This window comes from Vidua chalybeata, chromosome 15 (genome assembly GCF_026979565.1).
Source record: "Vidua chalybeata isolate OUT-0048 chromosome 15, bVidCha1 merged haplotype, whole genome shotgun sequence".
Classification (NCBI taxonomy): Eukaryota; Metazoa; Chordata; class Aves; order Passeriformes; family Viduidae; genus Vidua; species Vidua chalybeata.
In genome coordinates, this window is record NC_071544.1 from 12,065,698 (window position 1) to 12,084,889 (window position 19,192).

General features: G+C 56.7%; 1 protein-coding gene across 8 annotated transcripts; it reads right to left on the reverse strand.

The window, feature by feature from the left end:
• Positions 1-524: 524 nt before the first annotated feature.
• Positions 525-15,901, reverse strand: TNIP1 (TNFAIP3 interacting protein 1). Of its 8 annotated transcripts, none has more exons than XM_053956542.1 (18): positions 15,759-15,901; positions 8,344-8,514; positions 7,225-7,347; positions 6,887-6,969; positions 6,594-6,662; positions 4,840-5,031; positions 4,571-4,665; positions 4,411-4,492; positions 4,082-4,174; positions 3,771-3,836; positions 3,472-3,607; positions 3,263-3,387; positions 2,835-2,951; positions 2,401-2,526; positions 2,019-2,099; positions 1,714-1,908; positions 1,373-1,463; positions 525-1,011 (listed from the first exon to the last, which is right to left on the reverse strand). In XM_053956542.1, the coding sequence occupies exons 2-18, from the start codon at positions 8,474-8,476 to the stop codon at positions 947-949; spliced, it is 1,872 nt and encodes a 623-aa protein (XP_053812517.1). In that variant the 5' UTR covers positions 8,477-8,514; positions 15,759-15,901; the 3' UTR covers positions 525-946. The 8 variants fall into 8 exon arrangements, with proteins under 8 accessions (XP_053812517.1, XP_053812518.1, XP_053812516.1 ...); XM_053956543.1 differs by lacking the exon at positions 15,759-15,901 and adding an exon at positions 14,280-14,366 and having other exon boundaries at positions 4,082-4,171; XM_053956541.1 differs by lacking the exon at positions 15,759-15,901 and adding an exon at positions 14,280-14,366.
• Between the last annotated feature and the right edge of the window lie 3,291 nt (positions 15,902-19,192).

The following is a 19,192-nucleotide window of genomic DNA, read 5'->3' on the forward strand; positions in this document are numbered from 1 at the left end:
ATGGACTTATCATCACACCCAGAATTTGAGGACAGGATGGGGAATGAGTGCAGAGCACAGGTGGGCAAAAGGGGCGGGAGGCAGGACCAGGGACAACCCCCACTGAGGAGCATACTGGAATCCTCTACCTCCTGCTGTCACACCGGTGACAGCCATGGTTAGAGAAACTGGGCTGTTTGTTTTTTTCCCCTCCAGACCTATTTAGTGGAGCAAGATTTGCTGTGTGCAATGTCAAAGACTGTCCCCAAGGTCGCTGCTGCATGGAAAGGCAGAGGGGGCAGCAGAGGCTTCCCTGCCCTGGCAGAGGTGGGGGGCAGAAGAGGGGAGGGTGAGGGGCTGAGCTCAGCACACAGAGGGAGGTGGGGGCATGCACTTAGGGCAACAGATCCTGGGGTGCCCAAGCAAGGGCTGGGGTCCCCTTGCACTCTTGTCTCCGAGCACATGGGGACCAACAGCCCTGGTATCCCTCCCTCTCCCCCTCCCCACAGGAAGCAGCTTTCAGGACAAAACCAGAGAGACTCAGCTACACTTCAGTCCTTAAATAAATACAAAGACATCAATCACCCTCAGGCTGGGCCACAGCTGTGGCCAGCACCTGCCTGTGAGTGTGGGGTCTCCCACCACCGGGAGAGTCCCCACTGTTATCCACTCCTCCAGGGGCTCTGCACTGGGGCAGCTCCTGGGAAACACTGGCTCCTCCTCCCAGAAGACCTGGCTTGGGTCTACAGCGCTGCCAGGCCAGGCCTGGCTCCTCATGGGGAAGGGGATGGCCGCAGGGGACTGACCCCATGCTGGCTGTCACCACGATGGCACCTTCAGTCCCTCCTTCATGATATCCTTGGGGGAAGGCGCTGCTGAGCCCCCCACATGCAGCACATGTCCTTGCACAGGCATTGGTGGCCGGAGGAAGCTCCTGGACACACACACACGGGCACACACACACACCCTACTCCTCTTCCACTGGTGTCGGAGCGTGGCCGGTCCTTGGCGTTAGGGCAATCCGGGACCTGCCTGTTCTGAGACACAAGAGAGGGGTGGCACAGGGTAAGCACAGTTCTTCCTTCTCACACAAGCCCCACAGGAGGGATGCCAGCCGTGGCATGCTTGGTATCCCTGAGCACCAACTGCCATAACTCCATGAGCTGTTTGGGCTCAGCCTGACTTAAGGTGCCGTGGGCATGCTGGCAGGGATGCAGCAGGGACCAACCCCATGGCAACACCATCCCCTCAGCTGATGAGAGCTGGGGGCTAAGGGAAAATGGCCACTGCCTGGAAAGTTGTGCCCCCATCCCTCCCCCATGTGTTTAGCCAAGTGCCCAAAGGTCTCAGGGTGAAGGATGGGCATCCCTGTCAGGGAGGGTCTGAGCCTTACCCAAGTCCTTGGGGACTGGTTTCACCCCGGCCACTGGTTGGGCATTCTGGCTACGAGCCATAGCACAGGGCGGGCGCCAGGGGTACTCGGGCTGTGGGAGGAGATGGAACAGAGACAGGGAATTACCTGGCATGTGAATCATGAGGCTGCACTCTGATTGACTGACAGACAGTGTGTGAAGAGGAAAAGGAGCAGGAGGAAAGGGGCTGAGCAGTCACATGCCACCAGGACCCTGCTCAACTCCCTGCTCTGGGACTCAGTGGCCCTGGAGGCAGGGAGCCCCAGACCCGCCCACATGTCACCCTCTGCTCCCCCTCCTGCTGGCACAGGTGGAGTCTCACCGGGGGGAAATGGTGGAAGTTCTGTCCTTGCGCGTGCTCGGCCGGCATGGCTGGCGGGTATCGGATCTGCTGCCACTCGTCGTAGCCGTGGTACACGGGGTGAGCCATGGGGGGACTGTACTGGTACTGGTACATGGGGCAGGCTGGGCCCAGCGGCCCTGGCCCTGGCTCGGTGTGCAGCCTCTCTCCAGAAGCCTGCAAGGAGCCAGGACAGATGCTGGGGAGATCCCAAGGACAGTCCACCGCCACCCATTGCCTGCAGCCCCCAGCCCCTCTGCCCAAGGAGGGTTTCCTCCCATCCCTACCTGTTTGTGCTGTTTCAGCAGCTTCTTCAGCTTCTCCTTCTCCTCCTTCTCCCTCTGGCAGTCGTCTTTGGAGGCTCGGAGCTGGAGAAAGAGGGGTAAGTACAGAGCCCACCCTGCCACCCCCCATCTTCATGAGTTAGGGTTGCTAAGGGAATGTCTGCACCAGTCTCCCTCCATCAGACTGCCAGGAGAGGTACAGAATTAAAGGAGATTCTCTGGCAGTGACAAGCAGCAGAAAAAACACCCCTCTGGGCTTCCTGTTCTTCAGCCCCTCCTCTTAGATATGTACAGGGACTGTGACACTGGGGGCAAGCATTTCTGAGACACATGGGGTTGATATGGGGCTCCCAGAGTGCTGCTAGTAGCACCCAGTGCTGCTCACCTGGTTGCTGGAGAGGACCAACTGCTTCTGCAGCTTTTCCAGCTGCTGCTTCAGCTCTTCCTTCTCCTCATTCATCCTCTCCCTGTCACTCCGTTCCCGCTGAAAGTCTTCCTCAAAAATTTTCACCTGGCAGGAAGGAACAATGTGGGTGCACCTGGCTGAGGGCAGACACCTCCCCTAAGCAAGCCCATTGCTGTGCTGCCATTCTTGACTCCACCAGCCATGCCAAGCCCCAGGCATGTGGGCTGGCTCCATGGCCCATGGCTGTGGTCCTTCCAGATGAATACCTGGAGGATGCTGAGCTGGGTCTCCAACCCCCACCACCCCAGCCCTGACACCTGCCCATCTGCTGCTGGCATACAGGGCTCTTTGCTGTGGAAATTGAGGACATGTATTTCCTTGCCCATCCCCAGTGGCTCCGTGTCCTGCCCTACCTGCTGCTTGAGTAGCTCATTCTGGGTCAGCAGCTCCTGCTGTGGCAGCTTCCCTGCTGGCTCCATGGCAAAGATGGGTGGTGGAGAGGCTTGGACGTTCAGGGCCTCTTCTAGTGCCTAGAGAGGAAGAGGAGGGAGCAGGGTCAGAACGAGTTCAGTGCCCAAGATGTCACTGGAGGACCTCGGGCATGTGCCCAGCATGGGCAGTGGGTGTAATGGCACAGGTAAGAGGGACAACACACCCTCCTTGAACCCCCCTTCCTTGGAGCCAGAGGGATGTGGTGGGCCTCATACAAGTGGTGGGCCTGACACAAGTCTCTGCCTGAGCAAGAGTGGGCTATGAGGGTCAGTTTTGGATTTGAGAGAGGTGAAGAGACTGGAGAATATTAAAGACATTTTGCAGTGAGGGGTTGTGCCCTGGCCCCCACCTTGTTCAGCCTCTGGATCTCCTTTTCCTGGTATTCCCGCTGCCTGGTGACCGGAGCCAGCTGCTCCTGCAGGAACCGCATCCTCTGCTGCAGGTCCCTCACCTCCATGGCCAGCCTCTCCTTCTCTGCCTGCAGGACCCAGGGTGGGGGGAGATCAGCCAGGGTAGGGCAACAGGGCTGGCAGCTCCCTGTCACCCTTCCCAAGGGACTTGCCTCTTCTGTTTCAATCCGAGACTTGGCCAGGAGCAGCTTGCGGTCAAAATCCCGTTGCTTTTGCTCCCGCTCTGACTCCAGCTCGGTCACTGCCCTGCGGGCCTCAGCCAGCTCCTGGTGTAGGTCTGTGACCTGCCAGGAGGGAGTGGGGACGTTGGCCTGGAAGGACCCACACTGGGGGAAAGAAGGCACAGGCAGCCCCCAGACCTCCCTACAGCATTTCCTCTGAGTCCCCACAGCCAGCACCCAGCAGGAATGTGCCCCCAAGCACCCAGCCCTGAGCACCCAGCCCTACCTTCTGCTCGTACTTCTGCTTCATGGAGCGGAAATGCTGATCCCACTGTTTATTCACCTCCAGCAGCTGCAGGGAGAGAGGGATGGCTGAACAGGAGCCCAAATCCTGCTACAAACCAGCTGTGGTGGTCCCCAGCAGACTCCTGTCATGAAAGCACTTTGGAGACCAGCTGGATGGAGAGTCCAGCTCCAGCAGTGCTTCCCTGCGGTTCTGAAGCCCTGCTCCAGTCTCTCGGTGCCATCCCAGCCCTGTGCCCACTCTGCCCACTCCCCGCCTCCTTAGTGGTGCCTCCCTCCCAGCCTGGTCCTCACCTCCCTGCGCTGGTGCTCCAGGATCTTCACCTTCTTTTCCTTGGCCTCCAGCTCTTCTCTGCCCGGCGCCTTCTCCACCATGGCCCCGCTCTGCTGGACGCGCACGGGGGGGACCCTCAGGGCTTTTGTGGAGGCTGTGCCCAAGGCCGGCTAAACTCGAGCCAGTTCCCCTCCCACTGCCTCCCCCATCCCCTTGAGACCCTGAGAAGTCCTGCTGGTCATACTGGGACAAACTGGGGGCTCGATCAAAATGAGGCCATCTTTGCTGATGTGTCAGCGGGCTCCCTGCCTCCTTCCCAGCCCTCTCCAAGGAGATGCTGCCTCCTCACCTGCTGCTGCTCGGCAGCTTCCCTCTTCCCACTGTCCTGGCTGCTCAGCGTCACCATCCTCCGGAGCTCCTGGTTCTCGCACCTTTGGGCAGGAAGAGATGGGTCAGCAGGAAGAAGCTTCCAGGGCAGCCCTGTCTCCATCCACATAGCCCATCCTCACCTGAGCTTCTCCAGAGCCTGGTTTCTCTGCTCCAGGTCATGCTCCAGCTTGGTGCGCAGCTCCTTGTTCTCACTGTGCAGCGTCTCACACAATGTCTGGAGGGTGAACACTGGCAGTGTGAGGACCATGGCCAGCCCTGGGCTACCCACACCTCCCACCAAGCCACGCTAAGGAGGTGGGTGTCCACCTCAGGGTAGGCATGAGGGATTTGGAGGGAAAAAACACAAGGGGGAAAATCTCCATAAAGTGCCAGGCCAGCCCTCGCTCACCTGCAGGAACGATGTTCTCTGCTCATTCTTGTGCACCTTGGAGGCCAAGCGCTTGAGCTCGGAGGCCATGTAGCCCATGCGCACAAAGACCTGGTCCTTGCTGGCCTCCTTGGCACAGCCACTCAGCGTGTTCTCCAGCTGCTGCAGCTGGGGCAGCAGGTTGGCATCCTCGTTCGGTGGCTGCTCCAAGTCCTGGGAATGGGGAGGGGATCAAGTGTGGTCAGACCAGTTAAAGGAGCATTGTAAAGTTCCTCTTAGGGCAGATCAACTTCATGTCCCATCCAGGGCTGTGGTAGGGAGCTGGGCCAGCACCAAGACACTCTGCAGCACCTCTCAGTATGCTGAAAAACTGTCAGCTTGGCTTGGCAGCCTGAACAGAACACACTCTCAGATTGCTGATAGCAATGGAGGCATCTCCACCCTTGGTCTCCTCCACCTGAGCTCTTCCCACCTGCACCAAGACTAAAAATACCAGCTCCTGAGACCATCCTCTCTACATACATCTGTGCTGGAAGGGGTGGTGGTCTTACCCCAATTCCCATGTTCTCCTTCCACCTGTCCTACTTCTCTGCTCCCTGCTGCTGTGGCACACCAGGCACCAGGAACCCGAGCCCTTTGGCAGGTGATAGTCAAGTGGGTGATGCACCGGATTTAAACAGCAGCTGGGAAAGCCCAGGTCAGGGCACACCCACCAATGTCAGGGTGTACCCTGCCCATGGGGAGTGTCCCCAGGAGGTTTATGCTCCTCTGGTGTGGTTGGTTAACTCCTCCATAGCCTAGGAGGTGGCGCTGGCACACATGGCACTGCTGGGAGGAGCTGGGGATGTGCTGGCACACCTATGCCTGCTCCACTCCCAGCCCCGCTGACTCACCTGCTGCCTGTGGGAATGCCCCAGATTGCACCACAGGCCAGCCCAGTGTGTCCCCAGCACCCTGGCCCCGGAGTTTACAGCCCCAAACCTGCTGTGGGAGGGCATGTGTGGGGCACAGCACAGCCAACTCCTCCCACCCATGTCTGCTGGCTGTGAGCACACGACTTGGACTTGGCTCAGGCACCAGCAGCTGGTGGCCAAGCAGATCCCATTCTGTTCTCCATCAGCTCTTAGCTGCACCCCAGGAGCGTCCAGTAAGACTTGACCCCTCCAAGAGTCTCTCTGGGCAATGAGAACAGGATGTGCAATGAGAGCATGTCCTCTTACTGGTGCCAGCTGATGTTCATTCCCATTGGGCTCCCCATCCTTTCTCCCCTCCATTCCAGCACACAAAAAACCAGAGCAGGATAGGATGGGGCAATGACAGTCAGGAGGGCATTTAGGTGGCAGCAAATGAAGCACACAGAGGTGCTTTGGCTAGGGCAGACCCTGTCAGCAATGACAGGGCTTGGAGGCCTGGTCCTCCCACCCAGTGTGGGCACCAGCTGAACATCAGAGCATCACTGACAGCTGCCTGGGTTGTCACAGCTCTTCCTGTCACTGTTGTCTGGCATCTGCAGACATTGGCATCCCCATCTGGCTGGGGCTGCTTCACTGGTCCCTCACCCAGGTCCAGCCAGGCCAGTTGTGTTTGGGGGAGGACCCTTGCCCAGTTTATCCCTCCTCTGTGCTTTGCCCCAGGGCTTCCTTGACATGGCTCAGCCAGCCCTGCTGGTGCCTGCTTGGACACAGGGCTGAAGCCCTGCACAGCCCCAAACCCCTGATACTGGCCCAACTCCCCACCTGCCAACACCAAATCCTGCAGGCACCAGGGCCACTCACCGCTCTCCTGCCCTCCTGGGGAAACCCCTGCGCTTCGATGGCAACAATCTCAAACTCTGAGGAGGATCCCTGTAAGGGGAGGCAGCCAGGTCAGAGCTCCCCAGGGAATGGCAGCCCAAGATGCCCATCACAAAGAGAGGGACCACCAGGAGTACAGCAGGGGAGCTGACCCCTCCTTTCAGGTTCATCCCCATTTCTAGAGGCTAAAGGCTTCCACCTTTTGCTTTAATTAGATGGACAGTGCCTCCCTCTCCAGCCATGCCAACACCAGCTTCCACACTGAGCAGACTCACACTGGGAGGTGATTTCCGTGCTTCCACGTCCGGCTGGGCATTGCCTGGGGCTGCCCGTGCAAAGCTGGGATCAGGGCCGACGGCTGCGGAGAGGGGAGAGGATGCAGCCATCAGACCCCTGCAAGGTCAGGCACTGATGGATGATTTCTACCCCACCTATGGGGATGGGATAGAAACCTCCTTTTAGAAGGGAGGATGGCAATGGTTTGATACACTGCAGAGATGACATGGCTGCAGGAGACCTTCATTGAAGTCTCTTGCACACCCTTTCCCTTCCCCCAAGCTCAGGATTCCGAGCCATCAGGTTATTCCTCCCCCATGAGCCTCACATCTCCTACCTCCGGTTTCCACCAAGTCCTCCAAGGAAGATGATCCAATCAGCATTTTATTGTCCTTCACAAGGTCCTCTGCCTTCTGTCGCAGCTTGGATGCCTCGACCTGGGACTCCTCCAGAAGCTCTCCTGTTGTGGGCAACAGAAGGATGCTCAGCCTCCTTCCCCCAGGGCCTGTCCTGCAGTAGCCCCATCCACCAGCACCAAAAACCCCATCTGGAAGCAGTACCCAGAATAGTCCTTCTTCATCTGGAAACAACTATTCTGGGATAAATCCAACGGCAAAGCTGGATCAGCGGCTCACTGGTTTCAGAGATCCTTATGCTGACACATAGAGGACTGGTTATAGGAGGCAGAAGGCACCACTGTGGCTCTCAGAGGTCTCCTTTGCTTCCAAGAAGAGACAAATTTAAGCCTTGGTGGTGGACTTACAGGTCCAACCTCCCCACTTTGGGGTCTGCCATGAACAATGCAATCCTCCCCCAATGAGGGGAGGCTGCTGTCACACCAGTGAGTCCCTGTCCCAGGTAAGAGCATGGTGACACAACGGGAATCACGAGGCAGGTGGAAATTCGGCTGCAGAAGCAGGACTCAAAGGAGGAAGCTGGCTCATGAGACAGAAAGCAAAACTGGGGGTGGGAGCGGGGGAAGGCTGACAAGAAGAAAGAGGGTGGCACAACTCAGCTGGAACATTACAACACTGGCATGTTCCTGCTGCCGCAGGGAGCACTCAACACCAGGTTCCTTGAGAAACACCTGGGAAAAGCCCCTGGCCCAACAGCGCTTGCAGGAGGTGGGGATTTTCATCAAAAGCAGAACTGGTCCCAGCACCCATGAACTCCAAGGAACAGTCCTTGCTTCAGCACTTGTCTTTCCAGTCATTTATTCTGACATGAAACACTCCAGAAGTCCAGCAAAATTCTAGTTCCCTCTGCATCACCATGTGAAAAAGCTGACATCCTGCTCGACCCTCCAGGACAGGGAGAGCTTTGCTGCTGCCCCAGTGCCAAGACCCCCAGCTTCTACCAGCACCCTTCCTCAACCAAGCAAGCAACCCCTGGCTTTGTGGGCACAGGCTGGGCTACCCCAAAGGCAAATCTCATCCCCCTGGCACACAGCAGTTACCGATAGACTTGATCCCTTGCATCTTCTCCTTCAGCCGGGCGTTCTCCTCCACCAGCCGCTCCAAGGCCGTGGATCCATTCTCCTCTGAGCCCCCACCAGGGTCATAGATATGATAGGGTCCTCTCCCTTCCATGCCTGCTGTTCAGTCGCCTACCTCCCAGCCAGGCATCCCTGCAAGGCAATGGAGCAAGGTGACACCTTTCTCTAGCTCCAGATGGTGCCACAGTCCCCTGGTCCCAGCTGTATGGGGGTCTAGGGTGCTGTGCTGGTGCCTCACTGCTTGCCAGCCAGACAACAAGTGACCCAGGTGAAGGCACTTCCCTCTCCAGCCCTGCTTGGGGCGAACGTGTGGGGGTGACTCACGGCCATGAGAACTGTCACACGAGCAGGCATCACCAGCAGCCCCACTTGGGGTTGGCTCTCACCCATGCAGGGCACTGGAGTCACAGAGACAGCTACAACCCCTGGTTGCTGCATGCCAAGAGAGATGGAGATGCAGCTCAGGAGCATTCACCCACACCAGAGCAAACCTGGACACTGTCACCAGGGCATCTTGCTCAACACGTGGTATTTCTGGGTTGCATAAAGGCTTGTCAGGGGCTGTCTGGGGAGCGGCAGTGTCTGCAACTCCAAAAGCCGTAACAAGCAGCTGAGGGGAAGTTTGGGCAGTACTGGGGGATGACCCCAGGAGCCAGGCAGGGACCCACTCTGTCCACCTGCTCAGCCAGAAAAACTGGCTTCCTGAATTGGGCACACGAAACATCCAGGCATGTGCCCTGCTGGGAGCAAAGCCCAAGGAGACAAAACACCCACAAGCACTATGCCAATTGTTTTTCCAATCCCTTGCACTTGTGGGTGGCCTAAGGCCTCCCCCTTGCTGAAGTCTGGCCTGGGGACAGCTGGGCAGGCTCCTGGCTCCAGGTCTCACCCATCTCCTGGGGGGATAAAGCAGCAGCTGTGAATCACAGCACAACTTATCAGAACTATCCCCCCTGATGCCAGCTTGTTAGAACATGGAGCAGAGCAGCAGCTGAGAAGGTCCTGGTGCCAGCTGAAGCTGGGATGCCGCCTGGGGGCACAAAAGGAACACCCCAAAGTGCTCTTCTCTCAGCTAAGACAGCTGGGGTAAGCAGGAGAGGGCTGAGAGGAGGCATTCAGAAAGGGGATGGGGGTAGTCTGTACCCGAAACTGTCTCAACCTCAGACTAATGCTCATGCCATGAGTGATCCAGGCTGATCTCCAGTTTGAATGACCTGCCTGCCAGGGAGCGGCAGGGACTTTCCAGATGACAACTGTCACCTGGCAGCATCCACAACTGGAACAGCAATTAATGCCAGCCTCAGTGACAGGGAATTAGGCCTGGCCTCAGCAGCACTCTGCTTCTGGGAGATGCATTGGTGACTCTCATCATCCTCCTGCTCCGTGGGTGCTGCAAGTCCTCCATTGCCTATATCCCCTTTATGGGAAACCAGTGACTCCATCCCAAGCAGCTGGAAGTGCCCCTGGGAGCTGCCCAGCTGTGGTGCTGTGGGGTGAGCTGAGGAGAGGCTATTCCTGGAGCCCAGAGCAGCTGACAAGAAGCTGTGGAAGAACCAGGGCCATTTGTGAGCCGTAGGTCCCAGCGATGGCAGCACTGTCACAGCCTTAAACAGAGGGCAGGTTAGGTTAGGTATTCAGGAGAGATTCTTTACTGTGAGGTGGTGAGGCACCAGAACAAGCTGCCCAGAGCAGCTGTGGATGCCCCATCCCTAGAAGTGATCAAGGCCAGGTTGGATGAGCCCAGCATGTAGCCCAGTGGCTGGGAAATGCCATCACCTGTGCCCATGGTACCTGCCTGGCCAGCCTGGCAGAGGATGGAGATGGTGTCAGAGGCTGGCTGGGGACCCGAGCCTGCTTCTCACTGCTGTCCAGTCACATGCTGCTCCAGACCTGGGGCTCTGGGAGGAGCTAGGTACCAAACCCACCCTGCAGTGACCATCTTGTGGGGCATCTGCATCCTGCACTAAGATGAGCCCAGGTGTGTGCCAGGGAAGGTAGGAAGAGAAGGAAGAAGAGGGAAGAGCTGCCCTCTCATGTGGTACCATCTCCCCATGTGCCTTGGAAGCAGCATGAAATACCAGTCCTCATTCTCTTAATGCCAAACCCCAAACCTAGAGGTTTTCTGCCTTGTCCCATAGCACATGGGAGGTACCTGTCCCCTGTGCACCCCTGCAGGAATCCCTCAGAGTCCAACTGCACTGACCATCCTGCCAAACAGCAGAGCTCACTCACAGTGATCCCATATTCTTCCAGCTGGATGGAGCCACTGCAAGCCTCTGACACTCCCTATTCTCAAGATTCTATCAAGAACTTTTTTACTCAAGGTCTGTACTCTGCAGGGGAGATTGTAGCAAAGGGACCACAGGAGCTGTTTTCAAACAACAGCTGGGGGGAGGAACTGGACTATCTCCAGCTGACCGAAGCACAGACCAGCCACAAATTCACCAGCAAACAATAGCCTGCAAGAGGGAGGGGTTTCCACAGCATTCCAGGCCATCACCGGGGACAGGGTGGGATTTCCTGGAGTGGAGGCACAGTCCAATTTCTGCAAGGAGCTGCTGGAACAGAGAGGTCACCCTGGGGACCAGAGACCAAGTCACTTATCCCAGTCTTGGTTTGTTGTGTTTTTGTTTTTTTTTTTTTTTAAGAGTTCTGACAGGTGAGATTTACAGTAAAAAAACTCATTTCAATAAAAACACAAGTGGAGGAGAGAGGGACATACACCATAATGGTGGTTAGATACGCAAAGAAAACATGACTACCACAAACTCCAGCAGAAACCACCAAACCACCAGAAAACACTTCCGTCTTTGCCAGTCAACGGTTCCTAAGGTGATCTGACAATATTTCGCAGCCCTGAGGCTTGAGGGCCAGGCTTAGACCGTGGCTGCTTGGCTGCAGCTCACTGGCTCCATGCCCAGCTGTCGTCAGACTGCCAGACAGGCACCTGTGGGTGTTGTTGGTTCCATGAGGGACACCAAGACCTTTAGGTAGCAAATTTTCATGGCAACTCAGCAAAAGTAGAGAATGAGATTGTGAGTGGGCACGGGAGACTCATGGGCAAAGATGAAAGCAGAGTGGTGTTTAAATAGCTGTGCTGTGGCTTGGGAGTGAGCTGGAGCTGTCACTGCTGTCACCCAGAACAACACGCACCACTGCCACAGCCATCACTGTACCAGCCATGCAGAAGTGGCAGAAAGATGTGATTCCTACTTTAAAATTACTGAACACTGAAGATACCAAGGCTTAGGATGTGAAGCCTGTGCAGGAGGGGGCTGGCACTGCTGAGGGTTTGCTTTGGGCAGTGACCCCAGGGTGTGGAGCAGCCTCCCTGAGCTGCAGGCTTGGCAGCCCTTCAATTCCCATCGTGTGATGGGAACCCCCTAAGGAGAAGGGGTTTTTCCTTACTCCAGTGCACAACATTCACAGGAAGCCTCCTCCGCACCAGGATCACAGGAGGTGAAAGCAAATCCCTGCAGGCTGCCAGCATAATTTTCCCATCACTGGGGCTGCTGGGTCCCCAGCATGCCTCCTCAGAGGGAAAGCAAAAGCCATTCAGACACCATGGAATGATTTTTTTCTGTTTGTTTGTTTGATCATTTTACTGGAAAACACTGTAGCCCCCAGACTGGTTTTCTTTTACACATGGCTTCAGCAGCTTCCCAGACAAGGAAAAACCATTCCTGGACTGCTGGACTGGTCTCATATGCAGGAAAGCAAAAGTAGAGTTTGCTTTAGGAGGCAGCAATAATGAGACTTTTTGGGCACTGCAGTTCACTGGTCTGGGAGTAATAAGAGGAGAAGAAAGCAGGCATTGCAAGGCTCAGGTCTCAAAGGGAAAGGTCTGAACCTCCCCTTGGCAGTGTGTTCCTTTCCAGCCAGTTTAGCCACAAAGAGAGGGCAGGAAAGGCAAGAGCCTTACCCAAAATACAGCAGGTTATTAAAGACGTCCCCCAGCCAGAAATCCCACTCTTGCCTCAAAACCTTACCTTCCGAAGAGGCTTCATGAAACAACCTGCTTCTCATGAGGCTGCTCACAAAGAAAATAAAGCATTTCCCTGGGTCTGCCAGGTTTACAAACACAGCTAACCACACACAGCTGCAGAGCTCCTCGGGATGGGCTCAAGCTTCAATGCAGGCAGGACATGCAGCCAGGCATGGTGGTGGTGCTCTCCTGGCAGCACGGGGTGGGGAGGATTTATGCAAGACTGTCTTCTGCTGCAAAGACATCTGGCTCATCCTTCCTGCTCCACTTCTCCCTGCAGAGCTCAGCAGCATCATGGCTGCTTGTCACAGCACTCCAAAGCAGAACAAGGCACAGCCACCCCTGTCCTTGTAGCCTTCTCCTTGCTTCCAAGCTACTCCTGTCCAGCTTGGTGTGCTTCAGCCAGCAACAACCCAGCCGACAGGTGATAGCAGATAGTGACACCACAAATCTACACCAGCAAAGTGCCACCCAAAGTGTAAGAACTGCTGCTTTAAAACAATATCTGCAATGCCACAAGAGTAGATGGTTTGGTTTCCCCCACCCACGAGAGTTTTGTACCAGCTGCTGGCAAGCAACAACCCACGGCCCTGTGCTAAATAGGTCTGCCTGGCATAGGTCGGGCTGAAAGGGCGTCGTGGGATTTCTTGCAGAACCAGGAACAATGCCAAAGGCAGCAAAAAGCCTCTCCTGTTTTCTTCTTGCTTACTTCACCTCACCACAGAAACAGCTCTCAAGGACGTGCCTGGTTGGAGCCTTGCTGTCTCCAGAATTCACCCCAGTGCCCAAAGTCCAGTCTGTGGAATGCTTCAGCTGACAGCGCTCTCCGTGAAATTTGCACTCCAAAAGAGCTTGTGGCAGCAGAACAGCTCCCATTCCCCCAGATGGGAATAACCCACCCAAGTGATGGGAATAACCAGCTCAAGGAAAAAGGCTGTGTTTGACTTCTTGATACAGGGGGCAACCTGTGTGCCAGGGACACAGGAACAGGATAGCCAGATCTCTGAGAGGATGCAGACCCCCATGAGTCCCATCTGGAGCTACTCTCACCCAAAAGCAATAGTGACAGGCAGCATATTTTCTGTTTTTTTTCCTCTTTGCCCTGCGTGAGGGTCTTGAATGGAATTGAGGGAGCAGAATGGAATTGAGGGGGCAGAAAGGGGGAGACAAACTGTGCCTCCCTCCCAAAAGAGGAGGATGCTGCCATCCCTACTCCAGCTGTTCGAACCTCTGGATCAATATCCGATGCGGACACACACGGTTGGACCAGGGGGAAAAAGTCAAAGGGAAAAGAAAACAGCACGGACAGGAGGGTCCTCGAGGCCATGGCCGCCGCAGCGCCCCCGAAAGGGGCCCACGAACCGGCCCTGCCCGGGGGGGATCGCAAACCAGGGGTAGTCGGGAGGCAGATGCGTGGGCCCGGGGAAACGCCGGGGTTGTGCAAGGCGGGGCCAGGGAGGAGCGGGGCCGCCCCGGGGCATCAGCACCGCCCGGGGGCTGGGGGACCCCCACCCGCACCCCGCCGAGCCTCCTCCTCTCCCCCCGGGCACCGCCGGCAACACGGACACCCCGCCTGTCCCCCGCGGGGGGCGGTGGCAGCCCCCGCCCTGGCCGGGAGAGGGGAAACTGAGGCACGGCACGATTACCGCGACAGCCCGCGACACCGGGCGGCTCCGGGAAAAATTCCCGGGGGACGGCGCGCCCCCGGCCCCCTCCAGGGTCTCACCCCGACCATCCGAGCGGCCCGAGAACCGGCCAGATATGGGCAACGCGCAGCCCCGATCCCGGCAGTTGCCTCCGGGCCGGGCCCCTTCGCTGAGGCGGCGCGACCCCGGTGCCGGTAAGACCCCGGTGCCCCGGGCAGGGCTCCTGTCCGCGAGGGCGGCAGGGCCCCGCAGCGCTCCGAGCTCACCTGCCGTGCGCCCCACGGCGGGGCCGCCGCCCGGATCGCGGTTGGGGTCGGGATCGGGGTCGGGGGTCTCGGTCCGGGTCCCTCCGCTCCGCCACCAGCACCGGGGCTGGTTCCGCCCCCGGGAAATTCCCAGCCTGACGGACAGGCGGCGCGGCCAATCGGCGCGCAGCAGGGACTATAAAGGGGAGGGCGGGCAGTGGCTGGGGATGGTGCCCGTCATGGCGGAGCCGTGGCCTCAGTGTCCTTTGGGCTCCCTGGGGCTGCACGGGGGTCCCGCCCGCCTCAGCGGGGCTTTGAGGGGCGGCATCAGCCGGCCTGCGCCTTCTTCCTGCGGGAGGTTGCTCTCGTAGGGCGGCGGCGAGGCCGAGCCCTGCAGCGGCTCCCCCGGCTTGTGCAGACACAAAATGGCGGGGCCGAGGGGGCTCCGCGTGTACCCCTCAGTGGCTGAGGGGAGGCTGTGCTGAAGCGCTCTGGTCGCCTCGGCCCCGGGAAGGAGGAGGGTGGTGCTGCCGGCTGGCCGAGGCTGACGTTCCTCTGAGGCACAGAGAATTCCCCACCGAGCCTCCGAGTTAATGTTAAATGAGGGAATTTCATCCTGTAACCGGAGCATGCATTCCAAGGATCCTTTTGCTCTGTGCTGCTGCTGGAATTGTGCCCTGGTGAAGCACCGAAATGACCCAGAGGGGCACCAAGCACAGGGAATATCTTGGTTCACTCTGCTCTTCGGGACGCAGCTTAACAGCTACCTGATTTTCTTTCTTCTGTTGGTTTTGCCACAAGGAGAAGGTGGTGGGTTTTTATTAAATATATGTGTAAATAAAAGCAACGAAGCAGGAGTGAAGAAATCCTGCTGTAGGCAGCTGTGCTGCTCTCTGCCTGTACTCCAGACGTGTCCTCCCTAGGTGACCTGGTGCTTGGTTCATCAAGGTCCTTCACTGGAGATTGAGCTGTTTCCAGCTGCCCCAGTCCTGGCTTCTTACTCAGCTGTATTCACACAGCTCCACCACTTCTTCGGAATTTGATGTTTTGGGTTGTAAAAATTAAAACCCCAGAAATTCCTTTTCCTGACTGCCCTTCACTGGCAGCAGAACATCACCCTGGCAGCCTGGCTGGGTTACGAGAGCTCAGTGCTCAGGGACCCTGATGAAGTCTGAGCTGGGGATGAGAGAGCAGGACCCCACACATGCCCAACATCTTCCCTTTTGTTCCCTGAAAGTCTTGTTTTACCCCAACAAAAGGCCCAGTGCTGTTCTGTAAACCCTCAGAAAACCTGTCTTGAAAGCTAAATGCAGTCCCACCAAAACAGAAAACACCTTGTTTATAAATTAATGCCTCAACCTGCATGAAATAACAAAACCCTGCTTATTTCTTCTAGGAGCAAAAGGGGTGGCTTGGTTTTGCAGCGCCCCAAAAGCTGCCTGCCTTCCCCTCGCTCCATCGCGGGAACTCTCGCACCGAAAAAATCATCGTGCTACTCACCAGGCTGGGTCCTGGAGGGGCTGGGGGGAGGGAGAGCTCTTCAGAGCAGGAGCTCTGTGCCTGCAATCCCCAAATGCAGGAAGGCTGGCCCAGCTGAGCTTACTTTTAGGCATGGAGAAGGGGAATTCCCCATGATGGAGGTCCCAGACAGCCGCTGTGTGGTTTTGATAGGGAGCCAGGCACCACTTAAAGGGCTCTCCTGTGCTGTTCCTCCCAGGGCCCCTTTGTGTCAGGTATTAGTCAGCAAAAAGGTGGGGGGGAGCTGTCGTAGAGGCTGTGATTCACTTTTGGACAACTGGAGAGCCTCGTTACATCATTTTCCTTGCCTGGTTTCTGGGCAACTTCACTGGGATTGCAAATGTGCTTTTCCTCTGAGAAACTGCTGCATCTGGCAAGAGGCATTGTTGTTCCATGTGTATTTCCACCTCATCCTTGTCCCTATCTGGAGTCAGAACAGGATGCATCTTCCTGGGGGAGCAGGGAGGAGCTGGGTCTGTTGATGGAGGTGCACAGGTGATGGTTTTCCTGGGTTGCAGAGAATCCCTGGAAACCGTCCACCAGGAGAACTGGCGGTCAGAACCAAGGCTGGAGCCAACTGGTGCTGGAATAAACACCAAAGCTTTAAATGTTTCTATTTAATAGAGGCTGATTCCAGCTCCCCAGCTCCTTGCCAGCAGGTACAGTTGTACCTGGCAGGGCGTTTGGTCTACACTTGCCAGGTGTGAACTGCAAGGCCTGAAGAGGATCCGGCTTTAGTCCATCTGGTTTGGGTGGCAGGAGTGTGAGCGCTGGGCAGGAGGGTGAGGAGCTGTGGATTTGGGGTCTGCCTGCCCCTGGGAACCTGTGGGTGGCACGCCCTCACTCAGTGCCTCTCTACCTCTCTAGCCAGCTGCTCTTTGTGTTTTTACCTGAGTTTGCCAGCTCAGGCTGGCCTAAACACCAGCATGAATTTCACTATGAAAATGAAAGGCTTTTGGTCCTGCTGGTCTTTCCTCATTCCTTTGGTCCCGCCATACTCCCAGGGGAGAAAACTCCCCTGATGGCAGCTGGGGTTTACGAGCACGCCTGTGTGGCTGTGAGGGTGTGTTCACAGCTGACAGGTTGACACACTAGGGATTTATTTTTGACAGAGAGTTGAGTTCAGCACCTTCAGTTGCAGCTTACGTACGTGAACATGCCCTGATTGCTGCTGTGCTGTGGGAAATGGGCTGAAAAGGAGCACAGGCGGTAGATGAGGGGTGGTGGAACTCCCCTGTCCTCAGGTCCTGCCTGTCTCAGATCAGGTCTGGCTTCCTTGATGTTGATCCAACTGTGGAGTGAGCAGGGTGGGCCCAGTGATGTGAATTCAAAGTGGCATTGGTCCAACAGCTCTTATTGCCCAAAAAATCCCCCTGCCCTCTGTGCTGCTGGGCAAACAGAGCTGGGCAAACTTGAACCCTGATGGGGCGATGGGGCCAGCCAGGACCTGGCTGTCATGGGTGGCTGAGCCTGGAGCTGGCCCTGGAGCAAGGCAGGAGCAAAGCAGGCAGTGGATACAGCTGGTTTGGCACAGCATTCCTGGGCCACTTGTGGGCTCAGCTCTGCAGGGGATCCCTCTTGGATCCCTCTGTCGATGGATCCCTCTTGGCATCAGCAGCTGGGAGCTGCTGTTTGTGCAGTGCCGGTCGGATGCGTCCCGGTGCTCCGGCAGCTAAAGGAAGAAGGAGGCTGACAGTGACGCTGTGAGAGTGAGGAGGAAGCTCTGGCTGCAGGAGGGGATTTCCAGAACATTGTGATCTGCTGCTTATGCAAATCAGAAACTCAAACTAACCTGGCAGGATGGGAGGGCTCTGGGATGGAGGGCAAGGGAGAGGCAGCGGAGGGAGCCTGGGATAGTTGGCTCTGGGAGGGCAGAAGGGAGTGTGGAAGGAATTGAGATACGAGAGAAGGGACGTATTGGGGAACATTCCTGCACCAGCAAGCCTCTGCAGTACCCTGCCTTCATGGGGGGCTGGATCACACCCTGGCTTTCCAGGGATGCTGGGCTTCTTTACCCTCTCACTGAATGAGGGGTGACTTCTTCCTCTGCCTCTGGCATGCGAGGCCAGACTCAATGTCACCCATTTCACAGGAGATCACCACCTCCTGCCATCCTCTCCCTCCTCCACAGGCAGAAGAGGATGGGTTGTAGTGGGACCTGGTGCAGTCCCATAGTGGGGCCAAAAACTGTGGGAACCAGCTCTGGGATTGCTCAGAGGATTTCCTTGCATGCCTTAAGCTTTGAATCATTTGGAATCTCATTGTACAAAACCAGCAATAGGCACAGAGGGGATTTTCCCCTCTTCCTCTCTCCCCAGGCCGTGTCTCATCCAGTGGCAATGCATGAGAACAGGGCTCAGCAGCAGTCATCATGTCCTGTAGAGCTGCTCCAGAGATATGGGAACATAGCTCCTGGAGAGCTCAGCTGTTTCCCAGCCCCAGCTTGCCACCTCCCAAGGCGGAAGGCTGAGTTTCTCCCTTCACAGGAAGGAGAGGATGGCAGGTGGGATGGAAGTGGCTTGCATTGTGTTAGGGATTTAGGCCAGCATCCCATCTACCTCTGTGGCTCCTCCTCTCCAGGGGCTGGCAGCAAAGAGGATCTGCAGTGGCTGACTCAGAGCAGAGGTCCGGCCCTCTCTGCGCAGCAAACATGGGCTTGTGGGGTTTTCTGAATGTTGCAACCTGTGAAATCTGGCCTTGGCTTTGCCTGGAAGCAAGTCCTTGCCCCCGACATTGCTGGTCAATGTGTAAAGTGTAAATCCCAGGCTGTTCCCTGCACTACCCCTGAAAGCTAAAAGTGTGGATGGCCTGCACGGACCTGCCTCCAGCCCTTAACCTGCTCACAGCCTTGCTGATTTTCCCCCCTTTGTTTCCTAGCCTTCCTTGAAATGCTCACCTCCTTGTTGATCGCAGAGGTTAGGCAAGAGATTTGTCACTAACGGCTCTCAGATTGGGTGGGTTGGAGCCAGCGCAGGGAGCAGAGGTGTTCATGGACAGTGGTGCTATGAAGTGAATTTTCTCTGGAGACTGGGGTGCTACAGGGATAGGGATGAAGCTGCTTTATGAGTGAGTCCAGAGGCCATGCTAATGCTTCCCAAGATCCCATCACCCTCCTGGCATTGCCTTAGGATAGGCAACTCTGCTGAGCTCAGGCCAGTTTGTGGTTCTTTGTAGGGCAGACCCAGCCTCACCATGGGGCAGGTGCTGAAATAACCTGTGCTCAAATGGGGTACTGACTGTGCTGAGTACTTGCAGCAATTAAAATACCACTGGCTGTTTTCTGCTCCAGCTGAAACAGCAGCTGCTGCAGGAGATGGATTACTATGGCACTGGAGCAAGACAGAGGATTTTTGTCTGCAGGACTTTTCCAGAAGAGGGAGTTGCTCAAGGAGGAAACTCCATTTCACTCTCCCTTC

Bases quoted from the DNA above. Each gene is read 5' to 3' on its own strand.
- TNIP1 (XM_053956542.1), bottom strand. From the start codon at position 8,476: ATGGAAGGGAGAGGACCCTATCATATCTATGACCCTGGTGGGGGCTCA. The intron at 7,348-8,343 runs GTAACTGCTGTG...TGCCCACAACAG, and splicing joins GCAAGGGATCAAGTCTATCG to GAGAGCTTCTGGAGGAGTCC. The intron at 6,663-6,886 runs GTGAGTCTGCTC...CTCCCCTTACAG, and splicing joins CACGGAAATCACCTCCCAGT to GGATCCTCCTCAGAGTTTGA.